Source organism: Eulemur rufifrons, chromosome 9 (assembly GCF_041146395.1).
Source record: "Eulemur rufifrons isolate Redbay chromosome 9, OSU_ERuf_1, whole genome shotgun sequence".
Lineage (NCBI taxonomy): Eukaryota > Metazoa > Chordata > Mammalia > Primates > Lemuridae > Eulemur > Eulemur rufifrons.
Genome location: NC_090991.1, coordinates 17,932,028 through 17,959,644, shown reverse-complemented (window position 1 = coordinate 17,959,644; position 27,617 = coordinate 17,932,028). Strand labels below are relative to the sequence as shown.

At 51.2% G+C, this 27,617-nt stretch overlaps 3 protein-coding genes across 3 annotated transcripts; all 3 read right to left on the bottom strand.

Moving 5' to 3' along the window:
- Window positions 1-620: 620 nt before the first annotated feature.
- On the bottom strand, window positions 621-6,269 carry UNC119 (unc-119 lipid binding chaperone). Its single transcript, XM_069480984.1, has 5 exons — window positions 6,011-6,269; window positions 2,394-2,507; window positions 1,840-1,942; window positions 1,505-1,677; window positions 621-1,242 (listed from the first exon to the last, which is right to left on the bottom strand). Exons 1-5 carry the CDS (start codon window positions 6,228-6,230, stop codon window positions 1,130-1,132), a joined length of 723 nt encoding a protein of 240 aa, XP_069337085.1. The 5' UTR covers window positions 6,231-6,269; the 3' UTR covers window positions 621-1,129.
- Window positions 6,270-7,819: 1,550 nt separating this feature from the next.
- Window positions 7,820-21,875, bottom strand: PIGS (phosphatidylinositol glycan anchor biosynthesis class S). The gene is made up of 12 exons (XM_069480983.1): window positions 21,836-21,875; window positions 21,410-21,549; window positions 21,214-21,325; window positions 16,697-16,786; window positions 16,309-16,400; window positions 13,826-14,033; window positions 13,405-13,547; window positions 12,493-12,607; window positions 10,867-11,012; window positions 10,180-10,280; window positions 8,826-9,036; window positions 7,820-8,505 (listed from the first exon to the last, which is right to left on the bottom strand). Exons 1-12 carry the CDS (start codon window positions 21,867-21,869, stop codon window positions 8,230-8,232), a joined length of 1,668 nt encoding a protein of 555 aa, XP_069337084.1. The 5' UTR covers window positions 21,870-21,875; the 3' UTR covers window positions 7,820-8,229.
- A 1,704-nt stretch (window positions 21,876-23,579) lies between these two features.
- On the bottom strand, window positions 23,580-27,285 carry ALDOC (aldolase, fructose-bisphosphate C). Its single transcript, XM_069480982.1, has 9 exons — window positions 27,260-27,285; window positions 25,832-25,955; window positions 25,534-25,745; window positions 25,369-25,423; window positions 25,115-25,275; window positions 24,914-24,997; window positions 24,523-24,697; window positions 24,195-24,394; window positions 23,580-24,081 (listed from the first exon to the last, which is right to left on the bottom strand). The coding sequence occupies exons 2-9, from the start codon at window positions 25,941-25,943 to the stop codon at window positions 23,986-23,988; spliced, it is 1,095 nt and encodes a 364-aa protein (XP_069337083.1). The 5' UTR covers window positions 25,944-25,955; window positions 27,260-27,285; the 3' UTR covers window positions 23,580-23,985.
- Between the last annotated feature and the right edge of the window lie 332 nt (window positions 27,286-27,617).

The window sequence follows — 27,617 nt, the reverse complement described above, 5'->3', positions numbered from 1 at the left end:
GTGAGCTCTCTGCCTCAGTTCCTGAATGTCCTCCCTTCAGCGGTCCCCTCTCTAGATCTGGGGTGGGGGTGGAGGCAAAGCCAGTGTTATGTGCAGGGCTGGCCAGGCGAGGGGGCTCCCCAGGCAGCTGAGGGCAAGGAGGTGGCTCCAGCCTTCCCAAAGCCCTCTCACCTTCTCTGCTGACGGCTGAAAGCACACCAGTGGTCCCAGTGGCCTCTGGGGGTCAAGGAAGGTAGGGCGGAGGACAAGTCCACCTCCCCAGCACCTTCTCTCCACCCTGGCATTGAGGACCTTTGTTTCAGCCTCTGCTCTGCTGGGCTTGGCTGACTTTGGGCCAAAGCTTCCCCTCTCGGAGCTAGGTCTCCTCCCTCACAGCAAAAACCTTTTCCAGCTCCATCGTGTTCTAACTGCTGACTAGACACTGAGCATGGTGTCAGGGGACAGAGAATCAGGGGACAGGAGGACTCGAGGGTCAGAGGGCATTGGGAAGGGGAGATTTTTACTACCTTGAGCACATTACTGCCTATACACCCCCACTGCCCACACACGCACAGGCTGGCCCACACCAGAGAACAGAAAAGGAGAAAGTTTATTGAAAACTATGTACAGTTGGTCCAGCTCCTACCACAGGCTGCAACCCGGGCCCTCCCGCCCACACCTCAGGCAGTGTCTCGGCCCTTCCGGGGGAGGCTGGGGCAGGGGCTGGGGCCAGGGCACCATGGATCTTTGTAAATTGACAACTCTAAATGGCCTGAAGGTGGCAGGCAGGGGACAGGGAATGGATCCCTGCCCTTACCTAGTCACAGCCTGGATAGGGGAACACTATTCTGAATCTTGGGCCCAAGAGAGCCCAGCTAAGCTGTCCAGAAGTCCTGGCTGCTCCTGTCACAGGCTCCTGGACATGGAGGCATACAGCGCCCCCACCACCCACCCTATGTGCCAGGCCCCCTGGGGTTCACGGGCTTGGACTGGGGGTACCAGGCACCCTTCCTCCCAACGCTGACTCCGCGTCCAGGGCTCCTGGAACACCCCCCAAGCAGAAGCCCAGGGGTTGAGAGGTGAGTGCTGGGGAGGTCACAGCTCAGGGCCCAGGACCAGAGCCTCCTGGGGTAAGGGGTGGTTTTGGGGGTCAGGGGGTCCCGCTGTAGGAATAGTCTGCTTTATTGTGCATCACCAGCCGATCATCCACGAAGTAGAAGCTGTCAGACTGTGTTTCGTACGGGTGACGGATCATCTCGCTGACTGCAAGAGAGGCCCAGCCAGGCCGGGCTAAGGTCAGGAGCCTGAGGCTTCAGGACTGGGGGACAGGGACAGCTAAACAACTTCAGAGAGTTCCCCAGCCTCTTGGAGCCTGTTCCCCTATACATGACATGGGAATGGTGCTAGACACAAAAGAGACCCAGGGCGGTAAGAAAGAGGGTCAGCCCCACAGGCACCCCTCCAGCCCCCGGCCTGGCCTCTACAGGGGCCCCTTCCCCGGCCTCCATACGCCCTGCCCACGCACTCAGCTCCTCAGAGAGCGGGGGGAAGTCGTAGATGTGCTCGCAGGTGTTCTTGCTGCTGGGAATGCAGAAGCCGAAGTGGAAGTCAAAGCTTTTGAGCAGCTGGTTGCGGAAGTAGTGCCTCTCGATCATGCGGAAGTTGTTGACAGGCTTGTCTCCCACTGTGAACTCCACCCTGAGCAAAGGGAAGGGGGGCGGCCTGAGTCTGGCCTTGAGCTAAGCCACCCGGCCACCGGGCTCAGGACACCACCCCTAGGAGAGGCTCAGTAGGAACTCAGGAAGGGTTCACCCCCTCCCTCTCCTCACCGCCAGCCCTCACCCCAGCCCGGTGACTCACGTGGCTCCCACCTGCCTCAGGCGGAGGAAGGCAGGTGTGAACTGGTAGCGGACAAAGCGCCCAGCATTGGGGTCCAGGTCCCGTCGGTTGATGGGCAACCGCTCTGCAATGTACCCCAGCTGGGGCTCAGTGGGCTTCAGGCGGGGGGCCCTTGCCCACCCAGGGTTCCACTCCAGGGCCCCCATCTGTCTAAATTCTTAAAACTCCCTAGGAAGATTCTGGTGCATAGCGAGAGTTCAGACCTTTGGCCGAATGGTGCCACCTGGGGGTGCTAGGTCAGCGGGTCACCAATTTCAACTGAGGTTCCAGGGCCACAGGGTGCAGAGACCTGGGGCCTGGGGGGCTGCAGTTCCCAGGGAGGCCTGCAGAGGGCAGGCTGGCAGGGCACAAAGGGGCAGGACTATCCTCCCAAGATGTCCAACCCCAGAAACAGATGGGCCTGCAGACTCCTGAGAAAGCTCAGGTCCAAGCCCCGGCTCTGCTGGACTCCTCTGCGGCCCACTCCACAGCGCTTGCTGGCCTCCCCTTGTGAATGGCCCACCCAGCCCACTCACCTGAGGCTGGGGGCTTCTTGATTTCAAAGAGGACCGTGCCTGAGTCCATGTCCCGAATCTTAAACCTGACAAAGTCGATCTTGTAGATATTCTCCTCGGGGGAGCAGAGGTAGTCTAGGGGAGACAGGCGGCTGAGCAAGGAAGGGGCCCAAAAGTCCCTGCTGCCTGCTCAGCTTTTGTGGAACCTGGACGAGCTCCCACTTTCTCTGAGCCCTAGGAAGGAGAGAACTGAGTCCCTGCCCTGGGGGAGCCCCTACAGTGTGGAAGAGACATATGGAGATCTAGTGGGGGATGAACAGCCCATCCTAGTGGCCTCTGGGGGTCAGGGAAGGACAGGCAGAGAAGAGTAGAGGGCAGGCCACCTCCCCCACACTTTCCCTCCCACCCTGGACTTAAGGGCCCTTATTCTGGCCTCTGCCTGCAGAGCTGGCTGGTGTCTTTGTACCAAATGGGTCTCCAATCTGGTGGGAACCCCCATCATGAGACAGAAGATAAAGCCCTGCCTTTGGGAACCTCCCTCTAAAGGGGGTGACATGGCTCTGCCTTGGGAGAGACACAGTCCTCTCTGGAGAATACCCCACCCCCACCCCAGGAGAGGCCGAGGTTGAAGGGACTTTCCCTGACATGCGGTGCTGGGGCAGGTGAACAACCCCTTCCCTGTTCCTCCTCACTCCCCACGCCCCCTCCTCTCTCTGTAAGCAGCTTATGCAAGCCCAGTTCCCTTAAGCAGCTTAGCCAAAGCTCTGCTGACTCAAGCCCAGAGCCTGGGATATTGGGGGGAAGTCAGCCAACTTTGCTCCCATCCTTTGTTGATCTCCAAATGGGAGGAAGTCGTAGCAAACAGAGGGGACCTCCTTAGAGGTCATCTATCCAGCCTTGGCTCTGAACCACCCCCCGGAGGGAAAGTTCTCCCCGACCCCTACAGAAAAGAGCACAGGCCAGGCCAGGAAGAGGGTGTGGCGGGTGCAGCAGAGGGTGTGGATGCGGGAAAGGGGAGTCCTCAGGCCCAGAAGGGGAACCAAGAACTGTGGGGGCCCCTGCCTGAGGGAGGCTCAGGAACCTACAGGGCCAGAGCTAACCCTCATTGCTCTCGCAGCAGCAACTGCAAGTGCTCACGGCGGCCCTGGCAACAAACGGGAAGGAGCAGAGAGGTGTCCGCCTGCACAGCATCACATCCTCCCTGGTGGCCCGTAGAGGCCTGGAAATCACCCTCCAGGTCACTGGGCCATATCCTATTCCCCTGGGGCAGGAAGAGGAAGTTAATATAAAGTCATTCTCTCTTCCCCAGGCCTGCATCTTCCCGCAGCCTGGGGCAGCCCCCTCCAGGAAGCCCTCCTGGCAGCCAACTGGCACCTTGGGGACCACCAGGGAATACATAAGGCTTGGGGAAGAGACAGGGCCCTGAGCCTTCACCTGTCTACCATGGCCCATGGGAGAAAAAGGATGGGAATGGAAGTGGGCAGCCCCTACCTCAACCTGTGCACCTGTTTTCACAGAAGCAAGCACTTGTACAAAGCTATAGAAAGAAGGTGCGGAGCACAGGGAGAGGAGGTGGCAGAGTTGGGAGCAGGATCCCAGTTGCCCAACTCCCAGCTCCCTGTGAGGCCCTCTCTTTTTACCCCATTCTCCAACTTTCGGAGCCCCTCCTCTCATTTGGGAACAACTTCCTGCAGTGTGACCTCAGTCTCTTCTGCAAACTCAATCTATCCATCTCTCTGTCCTTACAGCTGAGAAGCAGGGGATGCCTATGGCTCAGAGCACCATGGCCCTCCCTCCCTTTGCGAAGGATGAGGCCTGGGCCCCAGGGTCAGGCCAGAACACGGGGCAGAGTGGCCAAGGGCTCAGAACACAACCGCTCTATTCCCCTCCGCCACAAATAGCTTCCTAAGCTGGATTCAGGGCCCAGTAATCCAGGAACAGCAAACCTCAGACCTGTGTGATTAGGGTCAGAAGAGACCGGGCAGGGGTGCCAGGGCGGAGAGCCCTGGAACCCTGTTCTCAGCTCCTGCACAGGAAGGGGCTCTCATGAAGCCCCTCCCCCTACTCATCCCCGACAGACACCCCATCTCTACTAAGGGCTATGAATTTCCTCCAAATTAGGAGACACATGGTGGTACATGAGCTGGAAGCCACCTCTAGGTACAAAATAAACCTCCAGAGTTAGCCAGGACCCAGTCAGTCTGACCTCTGCACTTCCTCTGAGGAAGTTCTACCCCAGAGCTAAGCTGAATCCTAAATGCTGCTGTTGCATATTGCAGCCCAAGTGGCCCCCACATCAGCCTGGTCCAGGCCCCCTCCCTCCACCGATGCCTGCTTGGGTAAAGGAGTTCAGCACTCTGGGGGCCCAGCCAAGAATGGCTGTTGCCTCGCTCAGAGAGGAGGGAGGAGTTGGGCCCCCAGGGACACAGGTGCACAGGCTCGGGCCTGCCATCACGGTCCCCTCCACAGCTCTGTCTGGGAGCCCTGGGCTCTGCTGCTCTTGCAGCTCCAGGGCTCAGGTCCGCTCCAATGCCTGAGCCCCCACCCCCACAGAGAGGGCTCCCAAGAGTTGCTCTCTCACAGGGAGCCGGGGTTGGTTGCTGAGTCCTAGGTGGAGGGCCACTGTCTCTCCAGATACCTCCTGTTCTTCAAGGCTCGAGTGAGGCTTCCTAGCCCTTGTTCCCTGCCTACAATGACCTCCTCCCCTGCCCCGAATGCCCAGGCAGCAGCCATGAGCAGCCCGGTGGGGTCTGAAATACTACTGACAACAGAGCCCTATGTACAGAACACACACAGCATGCCGGGCACTGCACAAAATCAGAAGACTTGTTTTCACAATAACCTTATGAAGTAGGTGTCATTATTTCCATTTTACAAATGAAGAAACACGCTCAGAAAGGTGAGGTTACTTGCCCAAGGTCACACAGCCAATTATATGGCAAAGCTGCGACTCCAAGCCAGGCAGTCCAGCTCAGAAACTTAACCACAGTGGAGACCACTCCCCCCCTTGGTAAGAGAGCCCCCAGAAGAGAACAAGCCCTCGTCCAGGCTTAGAGGGGTATTAAACCACTCCCACCACAGGACCCACAGCCAGCGCACCGAAGCTTCCTGTTCAGTTCTTTTCTTGAGAAGGAAAATGGCCCCAAGTCTTCCTGGGGGATCAGGGTGAAGGTTTTAATGGTTAGAGAGACTTGAAGAATCTTAACCCCTCCTAAGTAACTCAGCCTCCATCTAGCCTCCAGCGTGGGGGGTAGGACAGACTGCCCTCAGCCCCCTCCTCATTAGTGCAGAGACGGGGCCTCGAGGGCTCCAAAGACTCCAGGGGGAAAGGGTTACAGTTGCGGCTGCTGCCCCACCTCCGCCATGGGAAAAGGGGATGGACCCCTCAACAAGGAAGGAGTGGGGTGGAAATAAATCTCTAAAGGGAGAGGAGAGGTCCACAGGGAGATCAGGAGAAGGGAGGACATACAGATCTCAGGTTTGGAGGCAGAGGGAGAGTAGGGGACACAGGCGAGGGGGACCCGGGTGGGGGAGGGGAGGCGGGAAAGGGGGCGGGGGCCGGGGCTCGGCGCGCGGTGAGGGCCCCCTCGCGGCTTCTCCCTCCGGCCCGCGGGCGGCGCTCCCTCGCCGGTGCTCACCGCCCGTGATCCGCTGCAGCCCCAGCACGTCCTCCGGCCCGATCGGCTGCTTCCTCTGCAGCGGCCCCGACCTGGGCCCCGGGCCTGCCTCAGGCTCCGACTCGGACCCGGATTCGGATTCCGCCTGCGGCTCCGGCGTGGGTTCCAAGCTCGGGCCCGAGGCCCCCGGACCGGGCTCCGCCCCCGTCCCGGCCCCGCCGCCGCCCTTCTTCACCTTCATGGCCTCGCGGGGCCGCGGCGCTTCTGCTGCCGCCGCCGCTGCCTGCGCGGGTTGGAGCCGGGGGAAGGGGGAGCGTCCGCAGCCCCGCCCCCCGCGGGCCAGGTACCGCCCCGGCGCCGGCCCCGCCCCCCGCCCCCCTGCCGGGAGGCCGCGGGTGCGGGAGCTCCCGTTCATTTTCCCGGATACTTTTTCAGTACTATAGGGGATCCTGACTACCTCCCCTCGTATCCGTTGTGTTCCAGCCTTCCTCTCTGCCCACCTCAAGCGAGTTCCAGTCTCAGGGTCTTTCCCAAATGGCCTCTTCTCTCGTGGTTTCAGCTCAAATGTCGTCTGGCCAAAGGCCCTCCCTCACACCCTGCCTAAAGTACTTCTTCCCCCTAGTCACTATTTATTTGGTCGGCCTGTTTTTTCTTTCTAATGCATTATGTGAAATTATTTTTATTTGTTCACTGACTCTTCCCCCTGAAAGATCGGCTCATTGAAAGCAGAGATCCTGTCTACTTTGTTCTCTATAATACCCCAGCTAGTGCTCAGGGAGCATTCTTTTTTTGATCTGATGAATAAGTTAGTATCTCAGGGCTTTCACTGATACAAGCTATTCTCTCTCATACAATCCTTGCTAAAAGAACAGAAGCAGATGCTAACAGCCTTGGGCAACCCAGGACTTTCCCAGGGACAATAGCCCAGGTGTCTAGCCACCCCAGGGTCCTACAGGACAGAGAGGTAGGAAGGCACATGGCCACCTGGAAGCAAGGGAGACCTGTGAGCACAGGACAGATACCAGGAAACCATTACTTACACATGAATGGGCAAAGAATGAGGTATGCTTATACTTCATATTCAATCAGTGTTTATTAACAACCTAATATATGCCAGACACTTTCACATGCTTATTACATTTAATGCTCACAACCACCCCATAAGGGAGGTATCATCAGTGCCATTTGAACAAATGAAAAACTGAGGCTCAGAGATTAAGCGACTTATCCCAAGCTCCCCAGACAATAAGCGCAAAAGCAAGGATTTGAATTCAGGACTGCTTGATTCCAAATATGGAGTTTCTAGAATCTCTGCCACACACACAACACCAGGACCTAAGGTGCTGCCTCCTGGAGTGCTGGCATGCTGTGCCCAACAGGCAAAGCCAGCCTGGAGGGAGGGAAGTGAGGGAGAAGGTCCCAGAGGTGACCTGGGCCTGGCTCCTTTATCACAGCAGTGCTGGGGCTCTCCCTCGAAGGTTAAAGAGAAGCCTGGTCCAGGCACAGGGCTCACACCCATAATCCCAACACTTTGAGAGGCCAAGGCAGGAGGATCACTTGAGGCCAGGAGTTCAAGACTAGCTTGGGCAACACAGCGAAACCCCATCTCTACAAAATTTTTTTTAAAAAGTTAGCTAGGTGTGGTGGCACACCCCTGTAGTCCCAGCTACACAGGAGGCTGAGGCAGGAGGATCACTTGAACCAGGGGTTCAAATTGCAGTGAGCTATGATCACACCACTACACTCCTGCCTGGGCAGCAGAGTAAGACCCGCCCGCCCCCCCCCCCCCCCCCACCGCCTCTGGTCTCTTAGAATAAAAAAATTAAAAAATTAAAAAAAAAAAAAAAGAGAGAAGCATGGAGGGGAGGAGGCTGGAATCCAACCTAGGGCTTTCCCCTAACACTCCCTCTCAGTGCAAGAGTGTCCTATGATAAGAAATGGGGCAAAAGCACAACAAGCTGTCCCTGCCCCAGAGGTAGATGGGCAGGGGCCTTCAAGTTCAAGCCCAACATGGAGACCCAGATGATATGCCTTCTGAGGCTTCTGGGGGTGGGGGGACAGGAGCTGAGCCAGGGGAAGGGGAAAGGAAAGAAAGATGAATCCATCCTGGAGTGTTGTACTTTGGCTGCTGGAGAGCCGACAGAGACTGGAGACCCGGCAGGCCCCATGGATGTGCCTCTCAGTCTGACACCTCCCACCTTGGCCGGAAAAGAAGGCTTCCTGCTGAGATGCTGCCCTGATCAATCTATCTTCTCAGGCTTTTTCCAGGACTTTCGGGTCTCCAGGAAGATCTTGACCAGGGACAGGAGGATGGGCACAGCCATGGGCAGGAAAAGCGGGATATAGATGGCAAACTTCTGGTCATCAGGGAAATAGAGGAGGTGGAGGAGCGAGGGGTCAAAAAAGGCACGCTCAGAGGATGTCACAGCTTCCTGGCTGGCGACAAAGGCAGATGCCAGGTGCCCAGAGGCCAATTCCCGCGCTGCCTTCTGGACTGCATCTACAGCCCTGTACACCTGGGGAGGGAAGGGAATAGGGGTTACCAGTAAGTGCTAGGCGTTGGTGGGAGGGGCGCTGGGCCTTACTATGCCTTCCATCTACCAGGGAGGTTGCCTTCACCCAGGATATTTGGAGTTCAGTCTAAAAGGACTATGGTTTGTTTTCTTAGAGTTGGCTTGAAACTCTCATCTGTGGAGCTGGCACTGCTGTGTAGAAGAAGCCTGGGGCACTTAAGGAGGGTGGGCCCACACGTACTCTGACCTTACCTGCTCTCTGCTCTCACCACAGCCTGGCCACTCCAATCCTAGGCTACAGAATCCATCCCCTGCCCACTTACCTCAGATGCCACATCATCCTTGATGACAATGTTGCTGATCTTGCCCAGAAGCTGGGCCAGGGAGGTAAGGGTGGTGGTGGCTGTGGCCAGGTTCTCCACTGACCGAGCCCAGAGCAGCCGGTCTAGCTCCCAGGTCATTAGCCCTTCACTCTTAGGCCCTGAAAGCAAGCACTTCGGAGGCACGTGGGGCTGAGTAATCCCAAAGAGCAGCCTGTAGGGACAGTGAAGTTAAGATCAAGGTGGCTTGGCCAGGCGTGGTGGCTCATGCCTGTAATCCTAGCACTCTGAGAGGCCGAGGTGAGAGGATCCCTTAAGCTCAGGAGTTCGAGACCAGCCTGAGCAAGAGCGAGACCCCATCTCTACTAAAAATAGAAAGAAATTATCTGACCAACTAAAAATATATATAGAAAAAAATTAGCTGGGCGTAGTGGCACATGCCTGTAGTTCCAGCTACTCGGGAGGCTGAGGCAGGAGGATCGCTTGAGCCCAGGAGTTTGAGATTGCTGTGAGCTAGGCTGATGCCACGGCACTCTAGCCTGGGCAACAGAGTGAGACTCTGTCTCAAAAAAAAAAAAAAAAAAATATCAAGGTGGCTGAGACCAGAAGGTGGAGATGATGGCTAAGATTCCTAGAATATCTGTCCTAAGCTAGTGATTTTCAGTCGCACCCAGAACCATAACGGGTGGCAGGGAAGTGCCTCAGGGTCTTAGGGGATGAGTGGCAACACCAAACAATCCATGCTTCAACCAGAGTGTTTCTGTTTTCACCTGTTTCCATACTAGACTTTCAGGATCTTGTCAGAAAAAAGTTTCCATGGCTAAAATATTTCTGTTAAAATCAACTTTGTTTAATGCCCTCACCCTCTCTACCGTCTCTTTGGACAAATGGGGCCAATGGGACTTGGCGTTAAGGGATGATCCAGGACCACCTTTGACGAGGCACATGTGCTGTGCTTCTCTAAGCCAGCACCCATGACAGACACTGCTGATCAATCAGAAGGATACTCTTCCCTGAGCCCAGACGCAGCCTTAGAACCCTCAACATAGGGCTTTCGGCAGCCACTCTCAATCAATCAGACAGCACAAGAATCAACAGCTATTTTCTTATGCACCCCTAATCACACCCCATGGGTCTGACATTCATGAGCTTCTTAAAACAAGTTTTATCAGCTACTAGTCCTTCTTAGGAAAAGAATGATGGTATCTTTGGGAAGCTTTCCCTGGGGCTCTTGGCATAGCCAAAGTGTCCCTACCAGGTGAGATTTCATTCCACTCCGCAACCCCTTCTACAGCGATGGAGACTATGGCCAGACTCTCAATGGCCATGCCCCCAAGTGGATCACCCAGGACCTCACCGCAGCTGAGCCAGGAACACCTCCATCACTCGCACCATGTCCACCTCGACTCTCACTGGCAGCTCTGAGCCATTATAGGCTTTGGGGTCAACGTTATATACCTAAAAGGAGGAATGAGATTGCCACAATATCACACCAAGACTGTGCACAGCTCTACCCCAGGCAGTCTAGAGGCCATGAGAGAAAATGAAGACATATTCTCTGCTCTTTAGAAGCTACAAACCCAATGGTATAGCTAATATTTTTCTGAGTACCTACTAGGAAGAGATTTAAATAAATTATCCCAATTACCCCCTCAAAAGTCTTTTAAAATAGATTTTTTTTAAATCCCATTTTAGAGTTCTACCCATGAGAAACTCCCAGTCTAACAGGGGAGACAAGGTTCCCAACCTTGCAAGACTCCCACAATTAAGGCCAAGATCTAAGATGGACACTGAACAGTCCTAACTAAATGCAAACTGGTTAGTGCGAAAGGGTCACAGCACAGAAAACATTCACAGAAATAAGAATGAGTGGGGCTGGCAGAGGAGGGGCATGAACACAAAACACCCTCACCTCCCTGGTGCCTGACCCTCCCACAGGCTGGGCCATGGAAGACGCCAGAAGGAAAACAGAAGGAACAGTTTCAGGGAACATCTGTCTGTCCCAGAAGCTTGGGCTCTGGGGTCTGCATAGTGTGACTATTACCATAATGCCACCCCAGCGGGGACTGTGGAAGGCGTTGGTGGCCACCGGAGCCCCATCCTTGTCCTGGATGTACAGCGGGGAGTGGGCAAGCTCAGGCACGTAGAGTAGAAAGTTGAGCACAGGGTACAAGGAGGCAGCGCTGGATCCTGGGGCATAAAGACAACGGAAGGCAGAACGTGTTGGACCTAGACCTCAACTCCAGGTCAGCCTCTAACTTGCTGGCCACAAAGTCTGGGCCTCAGATTCCCAGCTGATAATCACTAGGACATAATCCCGTCCTGGGCTTCTGTGGTAAAGGGCTTCTCAATGTTCTCCCGAGATGTGCCACACAGGTGGAACATAGTTCTTAGCCCCAAAATGCCCCTAAAACCTGTCCCCTGCTAAAAGGCCCGCCCCCTTGACCGTCTAACACAGTTCTCCTAGCCACTGCCACAATACACCCATATTACTATAGACAGTTTTACGCACAAGTATAAATCTAACGTCATGTTAATTCCCTGCTTGGTACCCTTCAATGGCTTGTTAAAATTCAAACTCCTTCACGCGGTCCTTTATGATCTGGCACCTGCCTGCCTTGCCAGCCTCATCTTTGGTCACTCACTCACATTTCAGCCACACTGAATTACTTTGAGCTCCCCGAATGTCTGTGCTCTCTTCATCTTTCACATCTAAGCTCATAGTTCTCTTTGTCTAAACTGCCCTTCCATCTCTGTACTCAGCACCGACACAAGGCAGTCCCTCAGCCAATGTTTGCTGAATGAATGAATGGAGAAAGCATTTGCTAAGGGCTCACCTGCCACCCTTCTCATTACGCTTGGTCCACACTGGCCTACCTCTGGTGTCTGAAATTCCAGTTTGTGATATACTTGCTTTGGTTTGCCTGTTTTACAGTTCTTGGTCACACCTACTCTTCCTAGGTTCCATACCCAAAATGAAAAACTATAATCCTCACTTCAAGGTTCTTCAACCTCAATCAGCAGATCACTTCAAAGTCCGCCTTCACGTACTTTTGCTGTTGTCTATGACTACACGTGTGGTCATATCTTTCCTACGTGGCTTTCAGGGAGACAGACCCAGTCTAACCATTTGTTTGTAAAAAGTGCAGGGAATCATGTTTAATAAATGCTTGCTGGCTGGGCACAGTGGCTCATGCCTGTAATCCTAGCACTCTGGGGGCCAAGGTGGGAGGATCGCTTAAGGTCAGGAGTTCGAAACCAGCCTGAGCAAGAACGAGATCCTGTCTCTACTAAAAATAGAAAAAATTAGCTGGGTGTGGTGGTATGCGCCTGTAGTCCCAGCTACTCAGGAGGCTCGGAGAGGAGGATCTCTTGAGCCCAGGAGTTTGAGATTGCAGTGAGCTAGGATGATGCCACTGTACTCCACCCGGGGTAACAGAGCAAGGCTTTGTCTCAAAAAAAATAAAAATAAAAAAATAAATGCTTGTGGACATAATGGGTGTGAAGATGGAGATGTCAACAGAGCATCAGGAAAAAGGAGCCTAAATCTCACCATCCTCTCAGACCAACCCAGCCTGGGAACCATCATTATATACAACCCCTCTCCAACCCCAGGCTGAGCCTTCCCCTCCCTGGACTGGCAGAAGGACCCTCAGCCTCAGGAGCTCACCCAGTCGGGACTCCACGGGGTTGATGACATGGGGGAGGCTGTGTATGTCCAAGTAGTAGCTGGAGGAAGCTGAGTCAAAGCGGGGGTTTACCCCCAACATTGCATAGTAAAGGATCTGCAAAGAAGGAGGAGGTTATTTTGTTTATTGATTTACAGTCTACTTTCTCACCAAAAAGATTTGAGGTGCCTTACAAAGATACAATCAGGGCCGAGAGAAAATATACGCAGGAAAAAAAAACAGTGAAGCCAAGGGTAAAGTTAATACCCTAAATGCATGCTTTGAAAACCACATATTTTACCAGGTTTCCTAACAGTCTAACCAAAGAGGGAAACAAAGAACAGCGTGATTCAGTGCCTGCAAGAGCAAATCGAGCCAGTTATTCAGAAGCAATTACCCCCACTACTACGGCCTCATAAAAATTTCTCCCACAAGTTTTCCCTCCAAGCACATAGCATGATACAGAAAGCTACATTCTTCACATCTTTATTGTTACTACATTAACATATTTCAGAAAGCTTTTAAAAAAGAATTAAAAAAAAAAATTAATTCCTTAAGGATGGGAGAAGGCATTAACATCTAGCCACAACAGGTGAGTACAGGTCTCAGAGGGAGCCACAAGGAAGGTGGTTTGTTTAAAAAGCACCGACAGAACTCAACTCCCTCAGCTGGACACTAAGGAGGAAAAAGAAAGAGAACAGAATGTGCCATCGCCGGACAGAGGGACATGGACGGACACACACACACACACACACACCAGTATCTGCCCTTATTATACTCACATACATACAAATACACAGGAAATTTCTAGCAAATCAGCAAGCTCTAAGAGGTGGAAGAACAGACTGCATTTGCAAACACTAAAGATGTATGTGGAGTTTGAAAAGGATTCCTCAACTCACTCCCAGTCTCACCTGCGAGTCCACAGAGAAGTTGCCAGCAACACTGAGGGCATTCAGGAAGGGCTGCACATAGTGCCGGACAGCCCCCTCGATGTCCCAGTGGACGTCATGGGATCTGGGGTCTGGGTTGAGTAAACTGAAGGTGATCTCATAGCCTATAGAAACAGTAATTGGGGAAGTCAGCAGCTCCTGTGGCTCAAGAAAGAGGGACACCCCAGACCCCTAGCTGAGCTGAACTTTTTTCCCCTCTGGAATGGGACTGGTTGCCATCATGGAACCAAAGGGAGAGTAAAACTGGGATGGGGAACACCAAGTGCTTTAAGAAAAAGTTGAGACCAGAGAAGAAAGGAGTAAGGATTTTGCAAGCAGATTCCCCTCCTGCCCCACATAACTCATTTCCTCTCCCTTCCTATGGCAAAGCCCGGTACCCTACCCAAGCTGGACTTGAGAGGCCGCCTCTTATCAGAGCTCCACTTGTCCTCTGGAAGGTGGTCGGCCAGAGCAGCAGCAAGCACATCTTCAGTCAAAGACATGGCCTGGGCTACTTGGACTATGCGGCGGCCGATGATGTTAAAGGCTTCCCGGTGTATTATGCCCCGAATAACTGCTGTCCTCTTGGGCCCAATGTAGCTCATCTTGTCCTGTGGGAGTGAGCAGGGGACAGAATGCCCATGGTTCAGGGCAGAAAGCCAAAAAGCACTCTGGCTCCTGTCTTTGAGAATCTGGCCTTTTGCCACTGACCAACGGGCTGGCACCCCTCTTTAGATTCACAGTGAGCTATTAACTCAGCATTTCCGAGCTATGAGTATATATGAGAGTTTTCATTTGTTTCCATTTCCTTTTCTTTCCCAGTAGACATAGGTCCAGGCAGCATCTAAATCTTCAGGGGCTGGTGAACTGGAAACTAAGAGATGGCATGCTGACCAAGAAAGGCAGAATAAACAAACTGGAAAGTTTGACACGAGAAAATGCCACACAGCAAAGAGGCAAGTACAAGAATGTTCACAACAGCATTATTTCTATTATAACAGTAAAAAACTGGAAACAATCCAAATGTCCATCAGCAACAGAATGGATAAATTATATGTGTTTATACCATGAAACACAGATTCAATTAAACATATTATCATGGATGATTCTCTCAAATGTAAATGTGTTTTTTTTTGTTTTTTTTTTTTGAGACAGAGTCTCACTCTGTTGCCCAGGCTAGAGTGAGTGCCGTGGCGTCAGCCTAGCTCACAGCAACCTCAAACTCCTGAGCTCAAGGGATCCTCCTGTCTCAGCCTCCCGAGTAGCTGGGACTACAGGCATGCACCACCATGCCCGGCTAATTTTTTCTATATATATTTTTAGCTGTCCATATAATTTCTTTCTATTTTTAGTAGAGATGGAGTCTCGCTCTTGCTCAGGCTGGTCTCGAACTCCTGAGCTCAAACGATCCGCCCACCTCGGCCTCCCAGAGTGCTAGGATTACAGGCGTGAGCCACCGCGCCCGGCCTTCAAATGTAAATGTTGAACAAAATAAAAGTGGCAGAAGAACAGGTACAGGATTATATCATTTACATAAATTCAAAAATATGTAAAATTAAATGTATTGTTTATAGAGATACAATACATGAGATCAAACTTTAAAGAAAAGCAAGAAAACGATACACACAAAATATGGTCGCCTGAGGCTGAAAGGGAGTGGAGTGTAACCATGGACTCCGACTATGTCACTATACTATAGTTTGTTAACTGGGAGTGGGTATATAAATGTTCATTAAAATTTCCTTTTAGAGGATGGGAAGGGTAGCAGGGAGTGGGGGACAAAGTGGGGATGGTTAATGGGTACAAAAATATAGTTAGATACTCAGAATGAAGAGTATTAGATAGTGAAACAAAGTGACTATAATCAACAGTAAGTTAGGGTATACTTTAAAATAACTAAAAGAGTAGAACGGCAATGTTCCTAACACAAAGAAATGATAAATGCCTAAGGTGATGGATGCCCCAATTACCCGGACTTGATTAATACACATTGTACGCCTGTACCAAATACATCACAGGTATCCCATAAATATATGCAACTATCATGTACTCATAATTAATAAATTTTTTAAATTTCCTTTAATTTTTTATAAGAATTAAAGATTTTATTATAAATTTAAAAAGAAAATGGTATATGGTATGTCTCCCACCTGGCCTTCTGCTCGTAACATGAAAAAGTCAATGTGATGGAACCAAAGGGAGGATAAAACTGGGATGAGGGACACTGAATGCTTTAAGAAAAAGTGGAGGCCAGAGAAGAAAGGAGTAAGGGGAGTCATGAAGATTTCACAACCCATTCAAACCAGCTTCTCCGTTATAATCCTACTATTTTTTTCCCACTTTTTTCTTTTTTTTTGAGACAGAGTCTCACTCTGTTGCCCAGGCTAGAGTGCCGTGGCGTCAGCCCAGCTCACAGCAACCTCTAACTCCTGGGCTCAAGCAATCTTCCTGCCTCAGCCTCCCAAGTAGCTGGGACTACAGGTACGTGCCACCACGCCCAGCTAATTTTTTTTTTCTATTTTTACTAGACAAGGTCTTTCTCTTGCTCAGGCAGGTTTCTTGCTCAGGCTGGTTTCAAACTCCTGACCTCAAGTGATCCTCCCGCCTCGGCCTCCCAGAGTGCTAGGATTACAGGAATGGGCCACCACGCTCGGCCTATTTTTTTCCACTTTAAATGGTCATTGGCACTTTAACCATATCTAAGTCTTGGATTTAGAAAGACCCAAAGTCAATGAATAAATCACCTTTGGTATTTTTTTAAAAAAGATTTGGAGACTTTTCTGTAGCAAATGGAAGAAATGGGTAGCAATATTGCAAGAAGGAGATGACCCAGGAGAGGATGAGCTGAAGGGATAGGTAAGGCCGCAGCCTCTCTGCTAACCCTACCTGGGGGAGCAGTGAGGAGTGTTCAGAGATCACGTACACAGTCAGGGAGCCCTCCGCTTGTTCCTGGGGCTCAGCTAACATGGCTTCTGCCTCTGGGGACAAGAGCAAGTGGTACACCAGGAGCAAAAACACCATTCCATCTCCCCATGGCCACCAGAGTGCCTAAGCCACCCCTCCACTCACATTCAGCTGACACTGTGGCCAGACCTGGGTAGTGAGCCAATTGCCTCTCTGGCCCTCAGTGGCCCAGGCTGAAACCCACAGTACCTCATTCCCAGACTTCCCAGAGAGGTTTTAGAGGTAAGACAAAGTATGAAAACCACACACTTAGCGACCAGAGGAAAAAGAGGACTTCTTGTTAAAATGGTGTGCTCACCCCTTCCCATACCTTGCACATTGCCCGATGACAGGGCCTCCTCCTCATGGTCCAAAGCTCTCCGATAGGCCTTCTGGAAACGACATTTGATTTTCATTTTGTCTGGGAGGGAAAGGAAGCGGCATTATGAGAAGGGCAAGTGTCAGACTTCTGCCCACTTTCCCAGCCCTAACACTGTCCAGAGTCTGAGGACAGCAAGATGGTTGTTTGCAGAGAAAGACCAAGAAGCTACAGCCAACTCCAATGACGTCTGCATAGATGATATCAAACACATGACACCCATCTGCCCCATCTCTTGCCTCCACCTGTGCACACACTTGTCCTTCAGTCTGCAGTATCTTCCCACTGGGAAATCTATTTCAACATTCATTACATTAATGGATGAAAGGAGGAAAACCACATGGTCATTCCAATCGTTGCCCCAAAATAATTAAATTCAATGAATATGCCTGACAAAAAACAAAACACACACTTAACAACAAAACACTAAACACAATCCCATTAAAGTTAGCGATAAAACAAAGATGCCTGCTATCTCCTCTATTATTCTCATTGTTATTCAGCTTTGTTCTTTCTGAAATTCTTGACCGATGTAATAAGTGAAGGAAGAGAAATAAAACTTATAAATATTTGCAAGGAAGAGAAAAAATGGCCACTTTTGAAGTAGTATAATTATTTTCCAAGAAAATCAAAGAGAACCACCTGAAAAACTATTAGAACTACTAACAGTTCAATAAGATGACTAGATACAAGAATATGCAAGAATCGATAGCTGTATAAATACCAGCAATATCCAGTTAGAAAAGTAATCATTTTTTAAAAATCACAATCACAAAAAAAGTATAAAAATGCCCAAGAATAAATGTATAAAACTATAACAAGAAAATTCAGGACTTTACTGAAGGACATAAAAGATCTGAATAAAATGGAGAAAACATACAAGGTTCCTAGATGGAAAGACTAAATATTATAAGGATGTCAGTTCTCCCCAAGTCAATCTGCACATGTAAGGCAATCTCAAAGGGATTTCTTTGCCTCCTGAAACTTGACGAGCTGAATCTAAAAATTTATTGGGGCCGGGCGCGGTGGCTCACGCCTGTAATCCTAGCACTCTGGGAGGCCGAGGTGGGCGGATCGTTTGAGCTCAGGAGTTCGAGACCAGCCTGAGCAAGAGCGAGACTCCATCTCTACTAAAAATAGAAAGAAATTATATGGACAGCTAAAATATATATATAGAAAAAATTAGTAGGGCATGGTGGTGCATGCCTGTAGTCCCAGCTACTCGGGAGGCTGAAACAGGAGGATCGCTTGAGCTCAGGAGTTTGAGGTTGCTGTGAGCTAGACTGACGCCACGGCACTCACTCTAGCCTGGGCAACAGAGTGAGACGCTGTCTCAAAAAAAAAAAAAAATTAAAAATAAATAAATAAATAAATAAAATAAAAATTTATTGGGAAAGTTCCTCTTTATAGAATTCCAGGTCCCATATTTCTTCCAGCTAGAAGAAATGACAGAATTTTAAAAATCACTATTTTGTAACTGCTAATGAAATGGATGCTTGCATCAGATAGATGCTAAAACCATCAGGTGAAAGGTTCGGGGGACCCTAAAATACAGAGATAAGGCTGAAAATACCTGAACTCACTAAATAATCTGTGCATCACCCAAAGTGGAAAACCAGCCATTACATCCTTCATGATATAACACAATAGGTAGTACACTGTACCACCTATAAAGTATTCTTGCCTAGAAAAATTGTACCTGGCTTTAATCAAACCTCTAGGTTTAACTACCATTTTATAAAAAAATATGAATACTAGAGAAATAAGTTAAATGAAACTATGAGAAAGCGATTTGCCAAATCTCAAATGTAAGATGTTCTACATAACAAATGACCTGGTTTCTCCAACAAATCGATGGTGCAAGAAGTGTATGTGGCTGGGGTGGAAGAGCTGACGTATAATAAAAGAGACAAAAGAGACTTAACCAAATGCAATATGTTGATCCCGATTAGAATAAGCCAGCTGTGAAAGGACATCTGTGAGATAACTGGGGAGATCTAAATATAGATTGAGAATTAGGTGATATTAAGGAATTATTGCTAAGTTGGTGAGGTGTAATAATGGTAGTTATGTTTAAAAAACAAATCAAAAACACTTTCAATGGCTTCCCTTCTCATCTAGAATAAAGACAAAATTCTCACAGCAACCTATCAGGTCCTATGTGATCCAGGCCCCCTCTACTGCTCTGGTTTTATTTCCTCTTTCTGTCTCCCTCATTCACCCCAGTTAAGCCACAATGAGATTCTCACTGTTCCTGAAAGGTACTACACCTGCTCCTACCTCAGACTTGCTTTTCCCCTGCCAAGATGCTCTTCCCTTCCACCTCATATCTGCATAATTTACTCCCTTTTTTAGGTCTTTTCAATGAGGTCTTCCTTGGCCACCCTAAAATTGCAATCACCTCCTATTCCCCAAGAAAATTCCCTACCTCCCTGTTCTGCTCTATTTTTCTTTACTTTTTTTTTTTTTTCTTAGATAGGGTCTTGCCCTGTCCATGAGGCTAGAGTGCAGTGGCCTCAACATAGCTCCCTATAACCTCAAACTCCTGAGCTTGAGCTATCCTCCTGCCTCCACCTTTGGAGAAGGTGGGACTACAGGCACACACCACCACGACCAGGCCTGACCAATTTTTCTATTTTTAGTAAAGACAAAGTCTCACTCTTTACTCAGGCTGGTCTCGAACTCCTGACCTCAAGCAATCCTCCCACCTCAGCCTCACAGAGTGCTAGGATTACAGATGTGAGCCACCACATCCGGCCTGAAATATGATTTTTTAAAAAAATGTCTTGACCAAGATTAAAGAGTGAGAAAGTAAATGGCATGCAGGCACTTAATGGTCTGGACTCAGCCCACATCTTTAATCACTCCCAGTCTTTTCACTTCACATTCCAGTAAGGTAAAACCGCTCATGATTCCCCCAACATGTTGATTCACCTCTCCAGGCTTTTACACAGGAGTAGAGTTTGTTGGTTAATAGCTTGCATACTGGGGCCAGATGTGGTAGCTCATGCCTGTAATCCCAGCACTTTGGGAGGCTGAGGCAGGAGGATCACTTAAGGCCAGAAGTTCAAGACCAGCCTGGGCAATATAGCAAGACCCCATCTCTACAAAAAATAGTAATAATAAAAAAATAAAACCTTGCACACTGTAATCAGTCAAGCCTGGATTGATTGATTTTTTTTTTTTTTTTTTTTTTTTTGAGAAGGGTCTCACTCTGTCACCCAGGCTGGAGTGTAGTGGCATAATCAAAGCTCGCTGCAGCCTCAAACTCCTGGGCTCAAGTAAGCTTCCTCAGGCCTGGATTTAAATCCCAGCTCTACCTCTTGCTAGCTGTGTGATCTTGGACAAGTTAAACTCTCTAAGTCTCAATTTCTTCATTTATAAAACAAGGATCACAACAGTAGAAAGAACTAAATGAGGCAACACATATAAAATGCTTCACCTAGTTTCTGGCACACAGTGAGCAGCTATTAGCTGTCCTTATTACTGGCTCATGCTATTCTCCCTGCCTGAAATTCCTTCCCTCCTCTCCCCATTTAACCTGAATGCCTACATATCCTTTAAAAATCCAACTGAAAAATCACACCCCTCAAAACTTCTGCCTTTCTTTCCTCCCAGACAGTTAAATCCTCTTTCTTATGTGCAATCCCTGTTTCTTGTAAACTTCTACTATAATTTATTTTATTTAAGTGTCTTTCTCCCCTTCCTATGAACTTCTTGAAACCATTATCAATTTCTTATTCATTACCAAATTCCTGGGACCTAAGAAAAGGGTCCAACAGAAAAGTGTTTAATGTTAAACTGAATAGGGCCTATATACAAATCCAATTTAACTTCAAACTCTGAAATAAGAGTTTTAAAATGAATAATTAATTCATTTTAAAAAAGGAAAGGCCAGGTGTGGTGGTGGCTCATGCCTATAATCCTAGCACTCTGGGACGCCGAAGCCGGAGGATTGCTTGAGCTCAGGAATTTGAGACCAGCCTGAGCAAGAGTGAGACACCATCTCTAAAAATAAATAATTAATTAATTAAAAAAATTTAAAACAACAAAAAAATTTCAAACTCTGTTCTGTCTACTACATTCCACTTCCTCCCCTATACTCTGATGAGCATCAACTCCTTTTGATGAGGTAGCATAATTACGTATGAAGAAAACTACTGCCTTAATGACAGACACTGAATTTAAAGCTAGTTTTTTTCTTTTTCTTTTTTTTAAGCCAGTCAAATTTAGCAGTGGGGAGTTGAATACCAACTTTAATGACACCAATGTTAGTAAGTTCTGATAACCCACTACCATCAGACCAGCCAAGCTAGTTTTTTTCCCTAACAAAACACTCTGTTCATTCAGAGAGGTCTTTAAGAATAAGTTTTTAACTACCTTGATGGTACACCATGCTCCTCCTACCCAACCCATCTCTGGACTGAGTTCAGACCAGAAAGGCAGCCCTGACCTTCCCAGGAGCTCACATTTCAGAGGAATCTCCCTCTCATGCACAACGATGAAGGGCAATTTCTCCTGGTCCTCCAGGGGCACTGACTCCTGGGTAAACACGACAGTGACAGGCACCATGAGCCGGAGCTGTGGGAAGGAGCATGAAGGCCATCAGCTGAGTCTCACCTCGCTGGTGGGCTGGCCCCTGACCCTCCCCCACCGCAGTCTCACCTGCAGGGCATTCAGCCTACTGATCTGGGAGTAAGGCAATGGGGCCCGGTAGGTCTCCGTGGTCTTCCACCAGAGTGGCAACCCCAGCACGATGGCCACAGCCGCGAAGAAGAGGGCGGCGCGCTTTCCCCGGACCACCTCTAAGGATACGCGGGACCGAGTGAGGGGCCGAAAACGCGCTCGGGTGCCGGCCCCACCCGCGACGCGAAGGAGCCCGGGCAACAGGCACCCGGAGGCCCTCGGCCCGCGTTCGTAGGGATCCCCACGCGAGGGGACCCGGCCCAAGTCTGAAGGGATCCCATCTGAAGCACCCCCGAGCGCCCGCCCACCCCAGTCTGCAGGACATCTCTCACACCACAATCACCACCCCAGGATTCCCCCCTTGCAATCTGCGAGCTGCTGGCCCCCACCCGAAGCCCACAGCACCTAGATCAGTGGCCGCAGGTCCCGCGGCCGCCATGCTCGCTTCCGGCTGCTCAGAGCGCCGCGGGGCGGGGCTGCGTAAGCCTCCCCCAATCGGAAACCCCTCAACGAGGGGGCGGGACCACAGCAGCGATCCGGGCCAATCGCGAGCGGCACTCCAGCCCTGCAGGCGGGAGAAAGCGGCTAGGGGAGTCTGAAAGGAGGTTACCAGGGCACCGAGAGGCGGGCGAGGGGCTGTGTTTCGTCCCCCGCTTCCCAGCAGAGCGCACTCCAAGCCTCAGGGATTAAGAGCGCAGACTCTGCAGTCGTTAAATACTAGCTTGGCAACCACGGGCAGCTCTGAGGCTCAGTTGTCTCATCTGAAAAGTGGAGATATTTACCTAAATGAAGGCATTCGCGTAAAGTGTCTGGCACATGGAAAGCCCTCAGATGCCAACTACCACGATCATTGTTTTATCATCCCTATCTTCTGGCCACCCTTTCCTCAAGACTCAGAAACGGAGGTGGTAAGCTAGTAGCTTTTTAGCATAATTGGCTCTCTTGGTACCTTTTTTTTTTTTTTTTTTTTAAAGACGAGGTCTCGCTTTGTTGCCCAGGCTGTTCTCAAACTCCTGGGCTCAAGCGATGATGTCTCACGCGCGCACACACACATACACGCACCCCACGCCCAGCTTCCCAGTATTTTTAAATTCATCTCCAACTTGGAAAAGTCAGGATAAAAATCTTGAGAATTCGTAAGCCCAGACTCTGGATCCTGATCACTTCGGTTCAAATCCTGGCTTCACTTATTACCTGAGTGGTCTTGAGATCTCTCTCTGCCTCTCTGTGCCTGTTTCCTCGTGTTAAAATGGGGATAATAATGGTACCTACTCTATAGAGTTGCATTAAATGAATTGATACATGTAAAGTGATTAGAACAGGGTTGGCAGGAACGCATAGAAAGAGTTGAAAGTGATAGCTATTTTGTTATTATAAGGTCAGGCCACACAGGGTGGAGTGCTGGTGACCTCCTGAGTTCTCACAGGACACATCCTGCTTGTTCTCTCATCTTTTTATGTGCTCAGATAGACCCAGGTTCTCAGCCCTGGGTCACACCCAAGCCCCGTGTCAAAGTTCAGCTTGAGGCCTCACCAGGTCTGCCCTCACCCAGACCCTCAAATTCCACGCCCCCCGCCCCCCGCCCCCCGTGCCTCCTCATACCCCAAATGGGAGTGGTCCGTAGCCCTTGGCAACATCCTAGGTACCCTGCTCAGCCCAGAGCCTTGGGGGTTTTCCTTGTCAGGCAGGCTCAGGTGCTCCTCCTGCTGTGGCTTCTCCTAGCAGAATGTGTCAGACCCCAGCAAGGCTTAACACTGCCAGGATGTGAGACCCAGATCCCACCCACTCTCATCCCAGCTTGTCCTGCTGCCTCCGTGCTTTGAGCCTTGCACAAAATCTGCCTTCGAGAGTTGCCCAAGTCTTGTCTCACTCCATCTTCTGTGGCTGCATTCTAGTGCCACTGATGTGGCAGTCCATGGAAGACTAGCAGCCTTCCTCACTGCCCCACTCCAGCCTTGGACATCAACAGTCAAGAGCCTGAGCTGGGGATGGTGACTGGGTGTGCCCTTCCTCCATAAACTTGAAGCCCAGTAAAACTCAAATCCTGCCCTCTCCGCTTCCAGAATCAGAGGCCCCAGAGATAGAATTAGCAGAGATAAGAAACTTGGAGGTGGGAATTTGATGTGTGAAACAGACAGACAAAGTAGCATGTTTTGCTACCATTTATTTGCTGTGTGGTATGTATTCAAGGCATGAATCAGGGCTGATGTACTACCCTCTGATCCCAGGAGACAGGGCAGGCAAGGAGAGCCCAAGGAGAAGCTACCTCATCATGGGGAAATTGTGGGGGAGCTGGCAGAGGCAGTGTGGGAGACCCAGGCATCCTGCTTTAACTTCTAGCAAGTTCTCCTGCCCAGTCATGAGAGGCTCCCTATCTTCCCATCCTACAGACCCAGGTGCAGCAATAGGAGAGGGGAGGGAAGGAGACAAAACGTAGTCGACTTGGTTCTGGATGAAGGCATCTCTGCTCTGCATGGCTATTTGGCCCTGGCTATGACTACAAGCAAAAGTGGGTGCAGGTGGCTGAACCAAGGGTTGTGGTGTGGAGTGAATGCTCAGTAGGCATGGTTGGCAATGTAGAGGGACTGTGCTGCCGCTCCACCATCTTCTCCACTGCCTTCATACTTGCCTTGGGCTGCAAGCCCATTCACCTGCAAAAGGGAAGTGAGAAAAGCAGGCTCAGCCAGGCCACAGGTGCCAAATCCCACCCAGGCAGTAGCCTCTGGGTGCTGTCCCCCAACCACCACCACCTCTAGCTCCCAACCTCAGCTCGCTTGATGAACTCCTCAGTGGCAGCCCCAGCATTGTCCCGTTGCCCTCGCCAGGCATTGAGTGCAGAGGCCTGCAGGGCACGCCCATAGGAGAAGGTGAGGGCCCAGGGCCGGGGAAGTGGGCAGCGGTTGATGGCATTGAGGTTGAGGGATGCCTCCTCTTCACTCTGACCTCCAGACAGGAAAGTCACTCCTAGGGTGGAGAAGAGAAGACAAACTGGCCACCCCCTATTTTTCCAGGGTAAGGAACCCATGAAGTCCACAAGAAGAACCTGAGGATGAGCCTTAGGGATAGGAGCAGATGAGGGAGCAGGGTAGTACCTGGAACAGCTGGGGGCACAGTGCGACGCAGGGCAGTGACAGTTGCCATGGCAATCTCCTCTGGGCTATACTTTATGGGACAGGCATGGCCAGGGGTCACCATGTTGGGTTTGAGGAGGGTCCCTTCCAGGTACACGTGATGGTCACTCAGAGCCTTGTACACAGCAGCCAGGACCTGGGGATCAGAGGAGGTTTACTAAGGGTCTGGGCCCCCCTGCTTACTGCTCCATGCTCCCTGTCTAGGGATGGGTGGCATGGACTGGGAGGGCTCAGGACAGGCTCAGACTCACAGACCTGTTCTGGGTCAAGTGAAAGAACCCCAGAGGTAAGTGCTTAGGGACCTAAGCCAGGAACTCTGGGGAACAGGCACCCCTGCCAGGTGTGGACTTACCTTCTCTGTAACATACTGGCAACGTTTGAGGTCATGGTCTCCATCAGGCAGGATCTCAGGCTCCACAATAGGAACAATGCCATTCTGCAGGCAAGAGCAGAGTGGCTTGGGAGGGGGTATAGGGGAGATGGGAGAAAGCCCAACAATCCTCTCCCACCAGTCACAGAGCTCCCATCTGACTGCCCCTACCAACACACATACCTGCTGGCAGATGCTGGCATAGCGGGCCAGCACGTTGGCATTCTCCAGAATGGCAAGTGCTGAGGGCGTGCGTTCACTGATTTTTAGCACACAGCGCCACTTGGCAAAGTCAGCACCATCCTTTTTGTACTGGGCACAGCGTTCCGAGAGCCCATCCAGCCCTGCAAGCATAGTGCCAGCCTCATCACCCTGCCCCTGTTGCCAGCATCAACCACCTAACACCTCTCTGATCCTGAAGCCCACTCAGCCTGTACCTTGAGTGGTGGTTTCTCCATCAGTCCCTGCTAGAGGCACTACACCCTTGTCAACCTGTAGGAGAAACACAGGCAGAGGGCTGAACCAGGCAGGAGTCCCCTTGCCACCCCTCTTACACAAACCTGTTTCCACACCCAGCCCCCACTCAGGGCCAGGGGCTGCACCTTGATGCCCACGACAATGCCCTTATCCTGGATGGTACGGACGAAAGGAACACCATTATCATCTTTCTGGTAGAGTGTCTCATGGAAGAAAATGACACCTCCGATGCACTTCTTCACACGGTCATCGGCACTGAACAGGACCTGGCGGTATAGCCGGCGGTTCTCCTCCGTGTTTTCCACCCCGATTTGGCTCAGCCGCTTGGCCATGCTGCCTGGAAGCAAACAAAGAGGGGCAGCAAGGCTGTCTCTTGGGCTCCCTTGGCACCTACATGCCACCTGGCCACAGATTCCCACCTACCTACAGACTCATCTGCGGCCAGAATGCCTTTGCCTGGGGCCACAATCCGGAGGGCTATGTCAGACAACTCCTTCTTCTGCTCAGCAGAAAGGGCTGGGTACGAGTGAGGCATGGCAGCAGCTCTCTGGAATGGAGACAAGACATAAAAACTAGACCTCACCCACTACCTCCTTTGCTGACTCTCCTGGCTAGATGGGCCAAATGTCCTCCCCCATCAAGTATAGGGCTGGGAACCAGGCAGCAGTCCTTGGCATGAGTCCTAGGCATCACTGTGGCACCAATCCCTCTGACAGCTAGCAGGCTTAGGGCCCCAGTTCCCACATCTCCTTTTGTCCCTGGTGGGCAACCTTCCCAGCCCCAGGGAAAGATGCAGGGTGGGGGTAGGGAGGTGAGGAGCCCTGGAGCTACAAGTCTTCTTATGAATCTGCTGCCCAGTTGAGGATGCCAGCCCTTCTTTCATGAACTTGACCCCTTCTTGAGGTACGCATAAGCCCTGGCCTTCCCAGCTTCCTGTTCTCATCCTCAACAGGGCCCCTAGGGCAAGAGTACTTAATTCCAAGTCTTCAGAATGAGGCAAAAGTACTTATCACCACCCCCTTCCCTCAGCTTCTAGAGGAAAAGGTTGGGAGGAGGGGAGCAGGTAGGGTGCAAGGATGGCACAAATGCCAGTCACAGGCTTCCACAGCTGCTTCTTTTCTGTACTTCAAACCTGACTGCCTATGCCTATTGCCTACTCCCCACCCCAGGGCCAAAGGGTGGCCCCAGTGGGACTGCAAAGTGTTGTAGGAAGGGGGGCCAACAGGTCAGCTACAGTGGTATGTGCAGGCTGGGGGAGGTGACGCTGCCAGGTCATCTCCAGTGCCAGGAGCACTTTACCTGTGTGGGGAGAGGGATGGGAATTAGGGAACACTTCAATTTCCCACAACTCAGACACCTAGAGGGAAACAGGGCAGAGGATTAAGGCTGAAAGGAGTGTGAGTAGAGAGGCTGAGAAAGGGAGGGAGACGCAGGCGTGGGGAGGAGACTTGGGGAAGGCGATGGTGATGCAAGCTAACCAGTCAGGGGGACAGACTCAGACCAGGGTGCAGAGAATGCAGAACTGAAGAGGGGACCTACCCTGGGAGGAGAGGGAGTAAGCTGAGATGAAAATGGTCTGGGTGGGAGAGGCTGACCCCAAGGAAAAATCCAAGAGATAGAGGAAGATTGGGGACTGGAAAAGCTGAGGTCCAGGTGGGAGAGGTAAGAGGAAGGGGTGGAATGGGAGAAGCTGAGCCTTGGGGCTTCAAGTGGACAGAAAGGATCACGGATGTTAGGAAAGAGCCGCAAAAGCACATCCAGGGGCCTCAGGGAGCAGAAGGATAGCCAAGGGGAAGAGCCAAGGAGAGGAAGCGGAGATGCCGAGCAACTCCCGCCTCACCCAGGCCTTACCTGTGCGCAGCCAGTTAGCAGCTCCGGCTCTGGTCGGCAACAACTGCAGCTCCAGCTCTGGCTCGCTCGGTAAATGAAGCTGCGGATGCCGCAGAGCTACGTGACTCCTCCGGAGGGTGGGGTCTGCATCTCCCCGCCCTGGCCACACCCCTCCCCAGGACTGGTGCCGGGCGAGGCCACGCCCACGGGGGCGGGGCCGCGAGGTGGAGTGACTCCCTTGCCAGGACCTCCGAGGCTGTTATGGACTGTCCCCCTCCCACCTCGTGGAGCCCTGCCACTAGGGCCCTAGAGGCAGGAAATGGCCTTGTGTTCGTTTTTGCCACAATCACCTTTACAGTGTGCTGGGCACTTGCTGGAT

What these genes read in the sequence shown, in the direction of transcription:
- UNC119 (XM_069480984.1), bottom strand. Translation starts at nt 6,230, where the DNA reads ATGAAGGTGAAGAAGGGCGGCGGCGGGGCCGGGACGGGGGCGGAGCCC. An exon ending in CAAGAAGCCCCCAGCCTCAG is followed by an intron (nt 1,943 to 2,393) that starts GTGAGTGGGCTG and finishes GGTACATTGCAG; the next exon opens with AGCGGTTGCCCATCAACCGA. An exon ending in CCCGCTCTCTGAGGAGCTGA is followed by an intron (nt 1,243 to 1,504) that starts GTGCGTGGGCAG and finishes CCTCTCTTGCAG; the next exon opens with TCAGCGAGATGATCCGTCAC.
- ALDOC (XM_069480982.1), bottom strand. Translation starts at nt 25,943, where the DNA reads ATGCCTCACTCGTACCCAGCCCTTTCTGCTGAGCAGAAGAAGGAGTTG. An exon ending in GGCCGCAGATGAGTCTGTAG is followed by an intron (nt 25,746 to 25,831) that starts GTAGGTGGGAAT and finishes GTTTGCTTCCAG; the next exon opens with GCAGCATGGCCAAGCGGCTG. An exon ending in TGGAGAAACCACCACTCAAG is followed by an intron (nt 25,276 to 25,368) that starts GTACAGGCTGAG and finishes CTATGCTTGCAG; the next exon opens with GGCTGGATGGGCTCTCGGAA.
- PIGS (XM_069480983.1), bottom strand. Translation starts at nt 21,869, where the DNA reads ATGGCGGCCGCGGGACCTGCGGCCACTGATCTAG. An exon ending in GAGGGAGATTCCTCTGAAAT is followed by an intron (nt 16,787 to 21,213) that starts GTGAGCTCCTGG and finishes TTTCCCTCCCAG; the next exon opens with ACAAAATGAAAATCAAATGT. An exon ending in CCCCGTGGAGTCCCGACTGG is followed by an intron (nt 11,013 to 12,492) that starts GTGAGCTCCTGA and finishes TTTATGCCCCAG; the next exon opens with GATCCAGCGCTGCCTCCTTG.